The following is a 16,612-nucleotide window of genomic DNA, read 5'->3' as shown; positions in this document are numbered from 1 at the left end:
CGCTGCGTGGCTGCCAACTTGGGGGCGAGGGCATGGATTAGGTCATTGGACCCACGGGGACGCGGGTGAGAACTGGGAATGTCTGACGCTAAGGGTGGAAAGCGGGGGAGGGGTCCTTCCTCTAACCAGGTACCTACCTCATGCCGCTCTGGTTGCCTCCCAAGCTCGAAGGTGAAGAACAGGATGGGAAAGGTTTCGTTGGCTGGTCTGGTGGAAGGAGTCTAGATGTATAAAGTTCCCAAGCATTCCTCCCTCTTTTTGCCGATTTGATTCACTTTCATACCCAACAACAAGCCACTCATACAATCCTGTTCTCTAAAGAGCACCACCTCAACCAACTTCCACATCACATAAACTACAAACTACAACCATCACCATGGACAAGCTCAAGAACCTCGCCTCCGGAAGCTCTGGCAACACCGCCGCTGCCCCCGGCCAGCAGAAGCAGGATCCCGTCGATAAGAGTAAGTTTAGATACTCATGACTCCTACATTGGTTCGAACCCATCTGACATGTTTGTAGTCTTCGATGCTGGCTCCAAGAAGGCTGGACACGACTTCTCTCCCAGTACGGACGAGAAGATCACCGATGCTGGTCGCGGAATCTACGAGAAGGTGACCGGAAAGAAGGTCAACCCCAAGATTTCCAACTAAATGTACAACATATATTTTGGTCACGACTCTTTTACGACAATGGGACGATTGCGGCTATGATATCATACCTCCCATATAGCTTTTAATGAACCACATTACCATTATGTCTTTGTTCCATTATACGAGCTGGTTGGACTCACCACAGCCGCAAGCTTGATGAATTTGTAAACGTACGGTCAATAGTGTATACTCGTCTTCATTATATGGACATAGTGTTTGCTACATTCATTGTAACAGCCCAATTGCGGCGGACGCAGCCGACAGGATGATATATGGCTGTAGCTAGCCACGAAAATAAAGTACGGTCCAACGTGGGAATGCCAATGGAGACCGTTCTTAATGTTACTGGACCTACCTGAATTCCATGAGATTGGCCGGTGTGGTACCAGATATTCACGAGGCATGGTTACTCCGAATAAATCCGCCCAAACCTAGGTTGAATCTTGGTGGAGGGGAGCGATCATAGCAGCGATCTGCCTACCGTAAATGTGAATGTGCATGCTATGACTGGAAACAGCCATTGGTGACCTTCGAAGCTTGGGAGATGGTCTGGACCTTCTCGTCATCTTAGGTAAGCATTCACTTCCTAGCAGCCTTACGTAAGGCTGCAAGCGGGACGGGTATGGCGGGATGTGAAGACCATACGCAGTAGGGTTCCTAAGGTAGGGGGCCAGGACGGGAGTGTTGGAGGCACCCGACCCCAATTGGGGTGGACCGGGACTGTACCCAATCTGCTGGTCTCTAAGCACCTAAGGTAAGGTACGTGCCTGCCAACCAGTTTGCCCATGTTTTTGTTTGTATTCATTTTTGCGGATCAACAGTCCGTCCTTCACTCGTTTCTTCGCATCCCCTTTAGAGGTGCATGTCTAGCCTCGATTGAGAAGCAACTCTAGGATTTTGTATCTTCCTGGCGTGCATCTAGGTACAGCCCATCAAGTCTTGCAGCATCAACCAACACGTTTATCATAGCGAAACTTTGTGTTTACGAGGAAGCACGTAGGATAGAAATTTTTGCTGGTCCTTCCTTGTTGGTGGTTGCGGTACCTTGGGCAAAAAGGTGGTAGGAACACCACCAAACACCTACCTAAGGTAGGTAGGCAGGTACGTGCTTTCTTTCATGATAAGGTAAGGTACATCGGCGTCCTGCATGCGCGTGCGCGTCCGCATCCAATCCCCGACAACCATCTCCTGCCAACGCACATGTTCTGTGCGACACGTTGACTGCGCCATTGTTGCTGTCGCTCCATCCCGATGCCACCACAGACTCGCGACTGACAAGGAGGGAGAAACTCTGACACTTCTTAGCTCAATCGGTTTCTGTTACCTCCAGGTCGTTGCTTCTCTCATCCCTCACCGATCATTGATCACCAGCGCATCTTATCCTTCGAAACGCCCTTTCAGCGCCCACCATCCACAGGCTCGAGCCCCCCTCCCGAAACCGCCAATCATTCCCTCGAGGACCAACGACGGGCGAGACAAAGAAAAACCCACGTCCCCAGCCAGCCGAATGCATCCCCCCAATCGCCTAGCCAATTCCCACCATGGAACGTGATGAGACCCATCACGACGACTCCCGTCCTACTACTGCCCGTCGGGTTGACGACGACGGTGATGATGACACATCGCGGCTCAATCATTCAGGAAGCGCTACCGTTGACGAGTCGCAACATACGCCAACCAAACCCCCTCCTAACGAACAACCTCACAACCACGAACTAGGCCGCAGTACCCCGTCCGGCTCCCGTGCCAATATCGAACACCAAAACGAATCTATGCTCCCTCCACCGCGACCCCAGACCTCCACCGTACCGGACACCAGCTTTGTCGAGGGCCCTACCTTTGACGACTCCTACCATGGCGATTCTTTGGCCGAGTCTGCTGTTCGCGCACATCTCCAGGACGTTGAATCAAGCTTCGTCTCTCGTGTGTCCCCGATCCCCACAATAACCCACGAGGGCACCGACGACACTTACCTCTTCGATGGCGCGGCCGCTTCTTCGAGATCCCCTGCCCCAGCCAGACAACCCCCTGCGAGTCCCAGCCCCAGTCCAAGGCCGAGATTCGATGCGACCCCTGAGGAAGACTCGGCCATCCACAACCTTCCCGAACTGCGACCTCAAGACTCGGCCTCTGCCGACGTCTCCAACACAACTTCTGCCCTGGAGAACATGTCTTCCTCGCCTGCCGCCGCCGCCGCCGCCCGAACAATTTCCAGAGCCCTTTCCAGCGCCAGCAATCGGACCGACAAGCAATCGGGGGAACCCACTCCAGCTGACGACACGGAGGATGAACAGTCTCTATCTCGTGCAGAATCTGCTGCCGAATCTGTGTCGACGACTCTCCGAAGCAAGCGCTCCGACGGCAGCCTGCAAGGAGGCTCTGTGGATGCCGGTAGTACACCTGGCCATTCTCTCCGCTACGGCACGCGGCCTAAGTATCTGCGTAGCCGGGGCGCCAGCCAACGATCTTCCGTCTCCTCTTTCATCACCAACCCCGATACCCACGATGAACTGGAGAGCGAAGGCACCGCGAATCTTGGCGCCGATTTCGCCCTACAATCTGGAGGTGCAGCCGGCACGCTGAGCTTACCCCGCAGTCTCAGCAGCATCCTGTCGCGCTCCGTGAGTATCGGCAGCATGGCCTCGGGCTTGGATGAGCCCGAATCGCTTCCCAGTCAACTCGAGACACTTGAAGAGAACGACAACCGGTTCTCGCCGCGCCGATCAGCCCGAAACGAAGACCTACTTGCCACTCCGAAACCTTCCAAGGAGAATCTTACTGCGCCCACCGATACTGTCATCGCCCGGCATGTTAGGAATGTGCAGGTCCCTGAGTCGTTGGCCATGGAGTACAGGACTAAGAGTGGCTTTGTGACGCCCCGCAAGCCCTCCGACATGCCGCTTGGAGCCTCCACGAGGTCGGGTAAGAACCTGACACTCAAGGAGCAGAGCAGCACCATTGAGCGTCTGTCCAAAGAGAACTTTGACCTCAAGCTGAAGGTCATGTTCCTCAGCGATCGCCTTGACAAGCTATCCGAAGAGGGTGTTAAGGAGATGATCTCGGAAAACGTGGAACTCAAGACGAGCCTCGCCGTCATCCAGCGTGATAATAAGGCCTTGCGAAGGCGGGTCAAGGAGTTGGAGAAGCAGTTGAAAGACGACCAGGACCGCCCCGGAACAGCAAAGAGTGGCGGATCGTCAAACGACACCTCCTCCAACTTGGATGCTCAGGAACGCGAGGAGGAGTTGACATACTTGCGCGAGCGCGTCGAAGAATACATCACTGAGATCGAGAGGCTTCGGAACGATAATATGTCAAAGGAGGCAGAAAAGCGTAAGCTCAGTGAGGTGGTCAGGTCGCTAGGCGAGAGGACCAGCGGCAATCTTGGCAGTCAGGAAGAGGCCGACGTATGGAAAGACCTTCTCGAGCAGGAGACGGCTCGACGCGAACAGTCTGACGAGGACAACCGTAAGCTGCGTGACGAGATTTTCCGCATGAAACAGGAAGCCAGTGGCGGCCACGGTGGCATGCACCACACCACCAACATTTACAACATCACCAAGAAGCACAGACAAGTCTCTCCAAGTCGCCCCGTGTCTGGTCTATCCGGTGATCTTGAAACGAATGGTGGCTTTAGTGCGGCAAGTACTTTGGTGGATGAACTCAGGAGAGAAAGTGAGCAACTACGACACGAAAACGCCGAGCTGAGGCGCGAGGTTGGAGCGCAGACATCCATGCTCACGTCGAGGAACCGTGAAAAGGAGCGGTTATACCAGGAGATTGAGGATCTGAAGATGGCGCAGCGGCGAGGAGGACCGGCACCATCCACGGTGGACTCCCTCCTTGAGCGTTCGGCATCTCGCGCCGGCGCCCACCACCGGTCGATGTCAAGAGTCAGCGCCAGTAGGACGCAAATGACAGAGATTGATGAGCTGGAGCGCGAAGAGTTGGAGAACAAACTCGCCGAAACGCGCGACAAGATTAGCGAGATCAAATTACAGAACCAAGAGCTCCAACGGGAGCTCGAGGGATGCATGGCAGACTTTGAGACAGCAGTCGAAGGTAAGAGCCAAGCTGAGGAAATTGCCGTCACACTCCAGGAAGATCTCGACAATGCCATGAACGACCTCGTGGCTTTGCAGGCCGAGAGGGACGAAGCACTCAGGGAGCAGGCGGATATGGAGACGGAATTCGAGTCGTTGCGGAAAGAAGCCCAGGAAGAAATCGATGCTCTGGAGGGCGAGGCCGACCAACGAAACGACGAGATACAAAGGCTGCAGTTTGAGCTCAATGACCGCACAGAAAACTTCGATGCCCTGCAGGAGGAAATGCGCAAGATGAGCGAAGCGCTACTGGGATTGGAGGACGAGACAGCAGCCAAGATTGGCAGGATCAAGCAACTAGAGCAAGAACTCGCAGAAGCCAACAAGGAGTCAGAGGAGCTCGAATCCAAGCTGCTCGAGTCCAACGACAAGGCTCAGCGGCTCAGCGTACAACAAGAATCCAGCCAGGGCGAAATTGCTTTCTTGCGTGAGGAGCAGGAAGGCGACAAGATCCGCATCGGCGACCTCGAGGCAGCTCTCGCTAATACCGAGCAGAGCTTGCGCGACGAACGCGACAGGATCAAGGAGCTAGAGCAGCGTCTTGTGACCGAGCGTCGCCAACACGAGATGGTTTCCAATCAGGAAAAGGAAGAGGTGACGCAGTTTGTCAACGAGCTCAACCGCGAGATGTCGGCGGCCAAAGACGAAGCCAGGAGGTTGCGTAAGAGTCTCACCTCGCGCGAAGTTGAGGCGACCGAATGGAAGGAGCGGCTCATGGAGTTGGAGAATAATCTCAGAGAGGCACTGGGCGATCTTAACGGGACACGATCCAGCCTTCTCAAGGTAAGCTAGCCAACAAGCCCCATCAGAGACACAGGCACTAACAGACACAGTCCATTGCAAAGCTTCAGCGCGAGCTAGAGAACACCGTTCGCGAGCTGGATACCACCAAGGCCTCGCTCGTTGAGAAGGATCGCATCATTAAGCAGCGCGACGCCTTGCTTGAGTCTCACGGCCTGGAGTCTCGCAAACTTGGGGGAGAGCTCGAAAAGGAGAGACAGGCGCATCGAACGACGAAGAACCAGTTTGAGACATTTCAGAAGACACACTTGCATGTGTCGAGAACTGTCAGTACACAGGACCTACGCATCTCGGAGCTGGAATCCTCGCGGACCCAAGACAAGAAGAAGATTTCGCATCTCGAGGCGACGTTCCGAGATCAGCTTACTGAGCGCAACAACTTGCTGCTTGTACTGTGGACCCGACTCTCGGCCCTTTGTGGCACTGACTGGGCGCACGACAATAGTCTCATCAACGGGCGCGCGCTGCCTTCTCTGGAGGCTGTGGCTACTATGCTGCCCGGCTTCAGCAAAAACTTGCTGGGCGCTATCAAGATGATCGAGACCATGGTGGGTGGGTTCTCGTCTCGCGTCAAGGGCGTGGAACGGGACTTATGGCGCGAGTATCAGAGCCTCGAGAACAACCTCGAGGTCCGGACTAAGAAGCTGGAGCGGCTGGAGACGATTGTACGCAACAGCATAGCATCGGGATCCCTCGGGTCCTATGAGCAGGCTAGAATGGAGCGCCTCGAGGACGCCTACCGCCAACTCAAGGTTGAGAATGCGACACTACGAACCGCTCAGGACGTCAGGAGTCGGGCTGCCTATTCAGCAACCAACGACCCCAGCGCGGTTATCACTGAGCCCGGCAGTGGAAGCCCGTCGCCGTCCATTCCCACAGGACCGAGGGAGCGAGAGAGGAAGCCTCGCAAGGGCGAGAGAACGTCGACGATGACGCGCAGCGTTTCTAGCCACACGGTGACGACGCCTGGGTCAGCCAATCATAACCCATTTGAAGCCACGTTGGCGGAGAGAGACCCAGCAGACAACCGGTGGATTTTCAAGCTTCGTGACCTCGAGAACAAGCTAAAGGCTGAGCGCGAAGGCCGCTCGCAGGACCGTAACGCGGCAAGACAGCGGCTGGGCGGACTCGAAACAGAAAATCGTGATTTAAGGACGGAGGTGAACCGCATACGCAGGGCCAACGGACAGTTGGGGGACAGCTGAAAAAGTAGAGTTGGCTGGGATTGCGTTGCGGAGGTTTCATTTGTATTCGCTCAACCTCTTGTACCAACAACAGAGCCGGAATGTGTGGCCCAACGTCTCTTTTGTTTTTGTATTTCCATCCTTCTCAGCATTTGTAATTTCAGCGACGAACGGCCTTTACTAGGGATCTGGAGGAGTTTTGCGGACAGGCCGCCTTTTGGGTACAACAGTCTAATACCAAAGCCTCTCTGTCTGGCGTTGTTTAGCAGCTTTGCCTTACAGAACACCCTTGTGTCATCTATATTATATCGTGCCTAGTTGTAAAGTATTGTGTGGCTGACGGTCTGATGAACAAACTGCAAAAAGATGAAGATCTCGAAGAAGAGTTCAACAGAGGCCAATGTTTGGCTTCTTGTGTGTGTCGGGGCTACGGCTTCGGACTTGCCCTTTAGCGTGGGGCTCCTCCGACTCTCCGCCCCAGTCCCGCACTGTTTGCGGGGTTCCCTCCGCCTTCACTTGGCAAGTCTTCAGGTGTCCGACCCGTAATGAAAGAATGCCTACTGGCTGCGATTGCGAACTCGGGCACACGCGGAGAGCACAGCGGGACGATGCATGTCATTATGCACCTCAAGACCGACTGGAGCGGGGCAGAGCGGGGCTCCATATTGATCTTGCTCGTTATGGATGTCCGCCTCGAACGCGGGGGATCCGGGGTGTGATCTACGGATGGAAATGCAAGCTAATTACACGGTCTTTCTCTTGATTGATAAACTTGGTCTTGCGGCATTACCAAGCTTAGAAGGCCGCCCACGTCGAGCTCGATGTCACGAATCGAGTGATGGCACTGGGCTTTCTCATCTGGTATAAGAGGCTAATCGAAACTGCTTTTGTTGATGCTTCTTGAAGGCATCATGATCGGCGAGGTTGACGGGACCAATTTTTGACGAACAACATATTAACCCAAGTTGAAAGTGAGAGCACTTCTAGTTTTCGGTACTTTCACATCATCTCTCAAACTGGGCAACTTCACCAAATGAGGTCCGCTACCTTGGTTCTTGCAAACTCACAAAGACCCTAATTCAAAACTCGTCCCGAAGAAGCCACTACATCTACATCATCAACAGGCCACCAAGATGTTCCGTCTCCACGGCCTGTCCCGGGGTCGGACACACACCCTTCTCCGCCTTCCATCGTCACAATGCCGAACAGTCATGATGGGCGCCGCAGCGCCAAAGAAGGAAGGCGACATCTCTTCCGTCTTCGTCTCTCTTTCCGGCGCCGCCCGTGAAGCACTCCCGGACCGCTTCCGTGTGCTTAAAGAGGACCTCATCGCGGGTCACGAGGATGCCGTCGTTGCGTCCTGGAACCGGCTTCTGCGTGCTTTGCGGGAGGAGAATCAAGTTATCCGGGAAAAGGGACCCGCCATCATCCCGAGCGTTGAATTCAAAGACTTGGAGGGCGATATTGAGAGGCTAAAGGGTGATATTCGCAAGCGTGGCGCCGCTGTCGTTCGTGGTGTCGTTGATGAGAAGGAGGCGAGAGGATACAAAGAGGAGGTTGAGGAATATGTCAGGAAGAACCCTTCCACAAAAGGTAAGCTATCCACGGCCATGTTTACTTTTCTGCAAATGAATCCATAACTGACCAACTCCTCATAAAAAAGCCTTCCCTGCAGACAACCCCCAAGTCTACGAGCTCTACTGGTCTCACCCGCAACTCAAGGCCCGCTCGCATCCCAATATGCTCAAAGTCCAGTCGACCCTCATGGGCTCCCTCTGGAACAAGTCCCCCTCGGCCGCCATCTCTCTGCAACCTCTGACCTACGCCGACCGCCTTCGCATCCGTCAGCCCGGCGACGCAACGTTCGCCCTTGGTCCACACATTGACGGCGGGTCCGTGGAGAGATGGGAACGCGAAGGGTACGGCAAGGCCGGGACCTACGATGCCGTCTTCCGAGGCGAATGGGAGAAGTACGACCCGTGGGACGTCAGCGCCCGCGTCGAGGCTGTGCAAGACTTGTACAACGGTGCCGGCGCATGCAGCATGTTCCGCATGTTCCAGGGCTGGCTGAGCCTGAGCAACTGTGGGCCGAGGGAGGGGACCTTGTTAGTGAACCCGTTGGTGCAGCTCTCGACAGCCTACTTTCTCCTCAGGCCGTTCTTCCAGCCGCGCAAGGAATTATCTGCGAGTGGCAGCGGGGTCGTCGCGGGAGGAGGCGAGGAGTTCTTGCGGGAGGAGAACTGGGCGTTTACGGGCGGCGAGGCGATGAGCACCGAGCTACAAGGTGCAACACCGGGACACGGACAGGAGCTTAGTGAGGCACTGCATCCGCATTTGCAACTTGATGGGACAATGGTTCATATCCCGCGCATCAAGCCTGGGGACTTTGTCGTTTGGCACGCGGACCAGATCCACGCCGTCGATAAGGTTCACCAGGGACAGGGCGACTCGAGTGTCATGTACATCCCTGTGTGTCCGGTGACGGATCTAAATGTCGGATACTTGGCGAGGCAGAGGGAAGCGTTCCTTGAAGGGCTGCCAGGGCCAGATTTCCCCGGCGGAAAGGGGGAGAGCGAACACGTGGGGAGGCCTGGAGAGGATGCCATCAAGGGGGTGGAAGCGAGGCGGGCGATGGGATTGGAAATATTGGTCGGCGCTGGAGATGGGCATGGAGAGAGGGGCTTAATTCAGAGGGCGAACAAAGTCCTGGGGGTTTGAAAACCAAAAGAAAAGGGGTATCTGGTTTGGTAGAGGTCTTGGCTCAAGTATCAAGCTAATGGAAAGAAGTGAGCATATATGTTTGACCTATCGCTTGAACCGCCGCACACGAAGATCATGCTTCCCGTCTTTTCCAAAGACCTACCTATATGCCGTTTTGCTTCTTCTCATTCTTCCTCAGTATGAACCCATAGTAATCAAACGCACTCTCCCCGCCAGAGAGGACATCCATGTCCATGTCCCAAAGATTATCGGCATTTAACAGCGGCCGCATGAAGTGAGGCTGTCTGTAAGTGATGTATAGAAACACCCCGTCGTCCTTGAGGGCGCGGTGGACCTCGCCGAGGTACTTGGCCGTGTTCTCACGAACGTCGACTGGAGGCGACCACGGACTCCCATGGATCATGGCGTCGAGGGTGCCCTTATCAAAAGCGATGTCGACAGACGCAGTCGGCGCGGCATCGGGCATGTCGCGGACGTCGGCCCATTGCCACTCGATGCCGGCCAAGTCAGCGTTTCGTTGTCTCATGAGGTCGACGACGACAGTGGAAAAGTCTAGGCAGAGTTGGTTCTTGTAACCGCGTGCCGAAAGGTCGGCGGGGATGGTCTATGGTGGAAATGGTGAGTGGTGGATTTGGGCCAGAGGTCAAACGTGTGTGAGTGTTGAGTGAAGAAGAAGTAAAGGTGGCAGCCAGGGTGAAACGTGAAGAAATGATGAACGGGGCGAGAGAGCAAGGTGACTACGGAGGCGAGAGGCACAAGATACATACACTATCCCCGGATCCGAGGTGCATAATACGCGGGGAGGTATCAGGGCGACACTGGGAAAAGAGATGCTTTTCAAAGAACGGCTCGAGGGCTTCGAATGTGCGGAACCATTCGTGGGTCGGATGTGAGCCATCCGACTTGGTATAACGCTGATTCCAAAACTCGGGGGTGGCCAGAGCCTCAGCCTCGCTCAGTTCTGCCATTACTACGGTGCCAGATGTTACGGAAATCCGAAAGATGATAAGATTGTATCACAGTAATCGGTGATGTGAGTTGACGGCGGTGAAAGAGACATATACAAGGTGTCGGAAGGAGATGAGATGGCAGGTGTATGCAAGAGAGTGAGGGCGTTAGTGAGAGTAAGAGCAACTGGTGGTGTAAGTGAGGCCTGGGTAAGGTGAAATCAGACACTAGATGAGCGAGCGAGAAGATGAGAGCTGGTCGCGTCGTGGAGGGATCGAAAAAGATTGCAGCCCCGCGACGAGACGAGCGGTGGTGGGGGCGGGGCCCTGGCAAGCTCGAATTGAGGATCCTCATTGGTGATCGGCCACCTTACCTAATCAGCACACATGTCCTTCGCTATGGAAATGAGGGGTTCATTCAACTCAACTCAAGAAACATGCCAAAGGTATGGTAGATGAAGCTCGAGCTCATCAATTTCATCGAGTGATGATTGCACATGTGACATGTCAAAGTCAAAGGAATGGTCATAAAGCTCGTTTAATTCATCAACTTTTTGTTTACCCATGACATGCCCATTGCCAGCCCGATTCTAGAGTAACTTGGATACCATCTACTGGCAATTCATCGTGTTTCTCTCACCTCATCAATGCCGGATCCTCCTGACATCCAGCCCTTCAAACTCATCGAGTGGAGCGCCATTGCGCCTTACTGTTGCTGCGTGATAGGAGCCGCAAAGGGAGTGAGGTAGTCACCCTTGCCGATCTGAACGCCCTTGGTCCGGAGGATGCCGTAGGCCGTGGAAATGTGGAAGAAGAAGTTGGGCATTCCGTAGGCGACGAGGTAGTCGCGGGCCTTGATCTGTACCTCGCCCTTGCCGAAGCCGAGTCCAAGGGGTACGAGGGCATCGGTGCGAGCCTCGAATGTCTTGGGGTCGGCGGCCTTGACGATGGTGATGGTGTGCTCGACACGCTGGCGCAGGTCGTCGAGGCTGGCAAACTCCCTGCCCAGGGCCTCCGGCTCGGTGCCCTGAACGCGGGCGACGATCTTGATGGCGCAGTCGGCCGCGACGAAGAACTGAAAGCTGAAGGGCAGCATGTCATCCGCCAGCTTCCAGTCGAGAATCTCCTTGGCGTCAATGGACTTTTCCTTGGCGTACTCCTCGGCCTTGGTGATGATGTTAAGGAGCGAGTTGAGACCCGCAAGGAGGAGGGGAACGGAGGCGTCGTACAGAGTGTAGGCCATGTTTGCGGTTGTTGGTGGATGAATGTTAATGGTGACGATTGGTAAAGGGCTGCGTTTGTGGTGCTTCAAGACTTGCAAGAATGTCACTAGATTTGTGAGGGGCCAGAAGCTTTATATATCCTCAGCAAGCCATCCGCTTAACAGCAGAACGCAGTCCTGCGAAAGAGCGGTGGAAGCATGAAGCGTTTGGAGCTGATCCAAAGCCCCTGACCTGGTGCAGGTAGCTGGTGATCGGGCGTTTCTGTCCAGTTCGACGGGCGGGTCTGCTTGACTAATGCGTCGGTGCGGGTTGGAGTGTTGTAGTACTGGGGAACTCAACACAGCAACCGTCATGCTCACGTACCGATCTCACTCTGCAGCCCTCGTATAATGCTATTGAAACTCTGGCCCATTTGCGGCCCCTTGCGTTTGTGCGTGGGCACTTGCGCGGCCCATGCCGGGGCTTGTTTCTCGGTCTTCCACTTGATAGGTAAAGTTAGCTGATGACCTGCCCCCCATCGTGAGTGGTGAACGACTCACAAGGCTGGTTTCTACCACAGTATACGGATACTCAGGCACGCCAGGCCAAGGGGTGCTAACTTGCTTCGGAACTCGGGCCAGAGAAGTGCCATAGCGAACAGCACAGAAAGGGCGGCGGGGCTCAGAAACGGAGCGCCGCTGACAAATGCCTCTTCCTCGTCTCACTTGGTCAGGCTTCCCTCACCCATCCTCCGCAGCACGAAGCCCGAGTCGCGGCAGCGGGCTGCGGGGGCCGAGTGGGAGAGCCACTGGCATTCCCGTCCTTGTGCATGTGCCTCGGGGCTAGTTGCATCCGAGCTGTTGCAGATCCTTCGTTCTAGTGGCACTGGGAGTCGATGCTTAGAAATCCAAACGGTCGCAGTCGGGTAGGACAGTATCCATCAAGGTGAAAGGATTCCAGTCGACTAGATATGTTCAGTAAAGGAATGAAAGACCGATGTAGAGATATACTTCAAGATATGGGACATACGATTACTTCACGAGCCTCAGATGGTAGATCTCATATTAATTGAGACAAGAACCAATCGGGGCTTGGATGCAGACAGCGGCCCCAGAAGCTTAAATGGACGAAGACACCACGCACTCTGCAACTATATAGATGGGTTCGACATTCGTCATAAAGCTATGCTATGGCGTGCTTACCAAAGAGAAGCACTCAAGTCTTGTAAAGCCATCACAAAACCAGTGTGCGTGTGCGTATGCGAGTATGTCTGTGTGGATCGGATCAACCAGACGGGAACTCTAAAGGGAGCCTATTCCCGGCAGCCTTATGGCAATCTCAGACCAGCAGTCAGATCCAGATTCAGCAGGGAAACCGACCGGCCACGAAGCAGAATAACGTTGAACATTTATTCGAACCCGACCGAGTCGACTTGCCTTGCTTGCTAATCAGCGTCGAAAAGGCCTTACGCAAGCATTCCTTGCGGGCTAACTCTTCCCCGCCACGTCCGGCCCGGCCCGGCCCAAACGAAGCCAGGAACACAAACCAAAAGATGTGTTGTCACATAGTGTTGTGTTTTCTCTGCAATCCTGGCGAAACAAAACGAAGAGCTTTGCCAAGAAAAGACCAACCATTTACTTCACTTCATTGTTTCTCAGTCACTCCTTACTTTGTCCTTCTCGCCCGGGCTTGAGGCTCTTCGTCGATGTGCTACACGGCCTGAGGTCAAGCAGTCAATCTCATTGCAACAAGGTCGCTCTCGGACTGAATGATTTTGCCAAATGTCTAGTGTGACTGTCCAACAGACCCCCCCAAATGCATTTCGAGCAGGAGTCTTGGGCCGCTGCAAGCGTTTATCCAGCGTGTGTTCCTTTTCCTTTTTACTTCTCATCGGGAGATCCCAACCCCAACGTTGACATAACTACAATTTTCAAAGAGGTTTTTGCTCAGTCTCCCACTCCCGTTCCCAAATTTCGTCAACGATATCACCGCTTCCTTTGACACACTTCCAGTGTCCCATTCCGTACTCTTTCGGCGCTACTCGGCAACCTCTCCCACCTCCACCCACAATCAAGTTTCCAGGTCTATACTTCTCGTCGCGTTCCATTCGTCGGATCACGCTTCCATGAATTCTGACTTTGTCCGGAACGTCCCGGACTTCTCCCCTTGGCAGTGGCCATCTGATTGGTTTCCAACTGCCGTCTGGCCTTAGGTCGAGTCTTCTAAAGGGGAGATACTCCATCACCCGCCACATGAAGACACTGGCACGATGCATGCCACATTTGAAGTCAAGCGAGTCGTGTATCTTGGCTTCGTGGGCTGTCTGCATCATCACGTTGAATGGCATGGCCGTGCAGGTGTGCGTTGATGTACCCGAGTTTGCGGCGTTTTCTGTCGCGGAAGCGGTGGGCGATGGGGGCTGGAAGTCGATAGTGGGGGAAGGCGCATCGACGTGAATTTCCGGGACTGCGATGGCTTCGTTCGGCATAGTAGCCGTCGACTGTCTTGCAGTTCGCGTGTCGTCTCCGGCTACTGATTCAACACAGCCGAGGTACTCGAGCTGGTCGAGATCAAATGTCAACCCTGCTCGCATGGCTTCTCTCACCATCCATACGAGGGGTATGTGACTGGCATTCTTTTGGCCAGGAACGGCGTCCCATCCTCCGCCTATATCCCCGTGCCCTCCGGAGAACCACACCTCATCAACGTCCTGCTCGGCCTCGTCGTCATCCGAGTCGTAGGTGAGGTCTTCCATGGGTGGCTTGGAGTTGATGGATGAGGCATCGTGATCCGTATACGCGTTGCCTGTTCGTTCGGTTGCCCGAGATCTGGATCTGGAGCGACTACGGAAAGGAGCCGGATGATCTGCGTCTTCCTCTTGTGGATGCACTCGGCGCCTACCACGGTCCTCTTTCGCCACGGCGTCGTCAGGTGCAAGTGTTGATCTCCGACCTGGACGATACTTTTCTTGGAACTCCTGCACTTTCTCTTCCAGGGGGTGGTGGTGTTCCATCAAGCGCCTGGCTGCAGTTCTCTTCCGAGACTTCTTGGGCTCTTGGTAAATGAGATCCTGGCGGAATTTGGCGCGTCGTTCATCAATACTGACAGCATGCCTGATGACTTTCGCAGAGCTTCTCGCAGTGTACGGGAACTTGCTACGCTGCATCCATGCTGTTTCGAAGCGCGGCACGCTGTTCACGGTGTCGAACAATCCCAAAAAGCGGATTCGTCTTATGGGTCGCGAGAACGTTTCTCTGAAGCCTTTGAGAAACTGATACATCTTCTCTCTGTCTTGTTTGCCGTCCGGTGTTGAGTTCGTTCTTCTGCATTGCCATTGGGAGAATGAACTCCACGCGAAAGCGACCATTTCCTCGTTGCCATGAGCCAGTAGACCGACAAAATCCAACATCTCAGCCAGAAACCTAGCAACATAGGCACCTCGAGAGAAGCCAAACATGTAAATGTCGTCTCCTGGCGAGTAGTACCTCATCAAGAATCTGTAGCCGCCCACAACGTGCTGGTCAAATGACGAGCCGACTGCAGAGTCCTTGGCCATCTGGTACCAGGACTTGCATTTGGCTCTTGCACCATTATGGGTTAAATTTTCTGAAACAACATATGTCCCTATGCCGGCTGTAGGAATACATGATCTTAGTGACATGGAGCACAGATGCAAAGGTCGCAGCACTCACGTTGATAGTAGTGGTCTATAACCTCTGTTAGCCTCGTCATCCCGAAGACGATTAATGAATGGTGTTCGAATCTCACATTGATCATTCGCGTTGCTGTCGAGCATGCGGAAAATTTTGAGAATATTGCTGTCGCTGTCATCTCCACGAAACTTGTTACCAGTGCCGTCGAAGCATAGGATCAACTTTCTACGGCCACCACCGTGCGAGCCTCCTTTACAATTTCCGTTGGCACATTGGCCACTTAAATTTGGTTGATGTCGACTGTTCCTTGAGGGATCGCGTAAGTAAGCTTGCATTGTTAAAAAGGAAGAAAAAGCGCAAGATGAAGGAAGACTTTGTCCGAAACGCAACGAGAGTCTAATGCTCCTGGTAGGTGTTGGATCAAGGTTGTCGTTAGTGTTGGCGAATATCAAATGTCATATACAATCACCTATGCCACAGAAACCTTGGCACGACGACTAAAATTAAGACAATTTGCAGCCCGTTACGTATGGACTGAACGGCAATGTTTACCCAGGAAATCTGTCTGTTTTTGACTAACGACCGGCGTGAGGTGCAAGCGGACGATTCGGACCTGATCTGCGTCACCAAGCCGAACTTGGAACTCTGTTTCACTCACGCGGCTAGACAACATGCCGAATTAGTAGATTGGTATGGTAATTCAGAAACCCTACTTTGGTCAAAATTTCTCAACCTCGCAAGTCGGCGAATCAGCAAGAAAATCCAGCTGAGCATGTCCGGCATCGGCTGCAGTCTTTAAGGGTCACCCAGCTTCTGCCTCGTAAGACCAGCTTGAGACAGGTCTAGCACTTGTGCTCAAAAGAGAAAAGACAGTAATGAAATACGGCAAACTCGGACAAGTAACTGAGGCGTGCAAGGGGGGAGTTCCTGGAGTAGAGGGAGAAATAGCCGATTTCCATATGTGGATAGAAAGGGAGATATGTTTCGACCAAGGCAGTCCTCGAGATATGACACCAGAAGCGGAAAGTGAAATCACGAATTACGCCCTTGTTTCGGACGCGGTTGTTCCGAGACCTGCTTAGACGCCTCACTGCCCAACTACATATGCCTAAGTGTTGCCAAATCCCTGGGGAAACATGTGGGTATGCGATAAGGCGCGAGACATGAGTGCGCCAGGTCTCACAAACTGTTCTGGCATACCGTGCAAGACAGTCAGGACAGTCCATGTAAGTAGCTAAAGCACCTAAGGATAGGATCGACTCGATATTGATGACGCATAACAACTATTGCCTGATCTGCAAGTAAATCAGTTCTGAGACACAGCCGATCGTTCGTAAATCTCTTTTAA

At 53.9% G+C, this 16,612-nt stretch overlaps 6 protein-coding genes across 6 annotated transcripts; 3 read left to right on the top strand and 3 right to left on the bottom strand.

Annotated features, from left to right (window-relative positions):
• The first annotated feature begins 141 nt into the window (after positions 1-141).
• Positions 142-1,055, top strand: HER10_EVM0003155 (uncharacterized protein). Its single transcript, XM_035472840.1, has 2 exons — positions 142-464; positions 523-1,055. The coding sequence occupies exons 1-2, from the start codon at positions 377-379 to the stop codon at positions 651-653; spliced, it is 219 nt and encodes a 72-aa protein (XP_035326112.1). The 5' UTR covers positions 142-376; the 3' UTR covers positions 654-1,055.
• Positions 1,056-1,831: 776 nt separating this feature from the next.
• HER10_EVM0011409 (microtubule associated protein) lies at positions 1,832-7,031 on the top strand. The gene is made up of 2 exons (XM_035480842.1): positions 1,832-5,539; positions 5,590-7,031. Exons 1-2 carry the CDS (start codon positions 2,195-2,197, stop codon positions 6,760-6,762), a joined length of 4,518 nt encoding a protein of 1,505 aa, XP_035326347.1. The 5' UTR covers positions 1,832-2,194; the 3' UTR covers positions 6,763-7,031.
• Positions 7,032-7,955: 924 nt separating this feature from the next.
• On the top strand, positions 7,956-9,459 carry HER10_EVM0001868 (uncharacterized protein; the record flags this gene model as incomplete). The annotated part of the gene is made up of 2 exons (XM_035471603.1): positions 7,956-8,334; positions 8,405-9,459. 2 exons carry the CDS (start codon positions 7,956-7,958, stop codon positions 9,457-9,459), a joined length of 1,434 nt encoding a protein of 477 aa, XP_035326067.1.
• Positions 9,460-9,473: 14 nt separating this feature from the next.
• Positions 9,474-10,662, bottom strand: HER10_EVM0005217 (uncharacterized protein). Its single transcript, XM_035474839.1, has 2 exons — positions 10,230-10,662; positions 9,474-10,066 (listed from the first exon to the last, which is right to left on the bottom strand). The coding sequence occupies exons 1-2, from the start codon at positions 10,428-10,430 to the stop codon at positions 9,605-9,607; spliced, it is 663 nt and encodes a 220-aa protein (XP_035326175.1). The 5' UTR covers positions 10,431-10,662; the 3' UTR covers positions 9,474-9,604.
• Positions 10,663-10,931: 269 nt separating this feature from the next.
• Positions 10,932-12,414, bottom strand: HER10_EVM0009443 (uncharacterized protein). The gene has a single exon (XM_035478929.1). It carries the CDS (start codon positions 11,650-11,652, stop codon positions 11,116-11,118), a length of 537 nt encoding a protein of 178 aa, XP_035326296.1. The 5' UTR covers positions 11,653-12,414; the 3' UTR covers positions 10,932-11,115.
• A 1,127-nt stretch (positions 12,415-13,541) lies between these two features.
• HER10_EVM0009816 (uncharacterized protein) lies at positions 13,542-15,599 on the bottom strand (the record flags this gene model as incomplete). The annotated part of the gene is made up of 3 exons (XM_035479289.1): positions 13,542-15,244; positions 15,304-15,318; positions 15,380-15,599. 3 exons carry the CDS (start codon positions 15,597-15,599, stop codon positions 13,542-13,544), a joined length of 1,938 nt encoding a protein of 645 aa, XP_035326305.1.
• Between the last annotated feature and the right edge of the window lie 1,013 nt (positions 15,600-16,612).

This window comes from Colletotrichum scovillei (genome assembly GCF_011075155.1).
Source record: "Colletotrichum scovillei strain TJNH1 chromosome Unknown Contig00012, whole genome shotgun sequence".
NCBI lineage: Eukaryota > Fungi > Ascomycota > Sordariomycetes > Glomerellales > Glomerellaceae > Colletotrichum > Colletotrichum scovillei.
The sequence above is the reverse complement of the archived record's forward strand: the minus strand, read 5'-3'. Positions and strand labels throughout refer to the sequence as shown.

Excerpts from the sequence above, each read along its gene's own strand:
- HER10_EVM0009443 (XM_035478929.1), bottom strand. The coding sequence starts at position 11,652 with ATGGCCTACACTCTGTACGACGCCTCCGTTCCCCTCCTCCTTGCGGGT.
- HER10_EVM0011409 (XM_035480842.1), top strand. The coding sequence starts at position 2,195 with ATGGAACGTGATGAGACCCATCACGACGACTCCCGTCCTACTACTGCC. Across the intron at positions 5,540-5,589 it reads CACGATCCAGCCTTCTCAAG|TCCATTGCAAAGCTTCAGCG; the intron begins GTAAGCTAGCCA and ends TAACAGACACAG.
- HER10_EVM0005217 (XM_035474839.1), bottom strand. The coding sequence starts at position 10,430 with ATGGCAGAACTGAGCGAGGCTGAGGCTCTGGCCACCCCCGAGTTTTGG. Across the intron at positions 10,067-10,229 it reads ACCTCGGATCCGGGGATAGT|ACCATCCCCGCCGACCTTTC; the intron begins GTATGTATCTTG and ends TTTCCACCATAG.
- HER10_EVM0003155 (XM_035472840.1), top strand. The coding sequence starts at position 377 with ATGGACAAGCTCAAGAACCTCGCCTCCGGAAGCTCTGGCAACACCGCC. Across the intron at positions 465-522 it reads GCAGGATCCCGTCGATAAGA|TCTTCGATGCTGGCTCCAAG; the intron begins GTAAGTTTAGAT and ends ACATGTTTGTAG.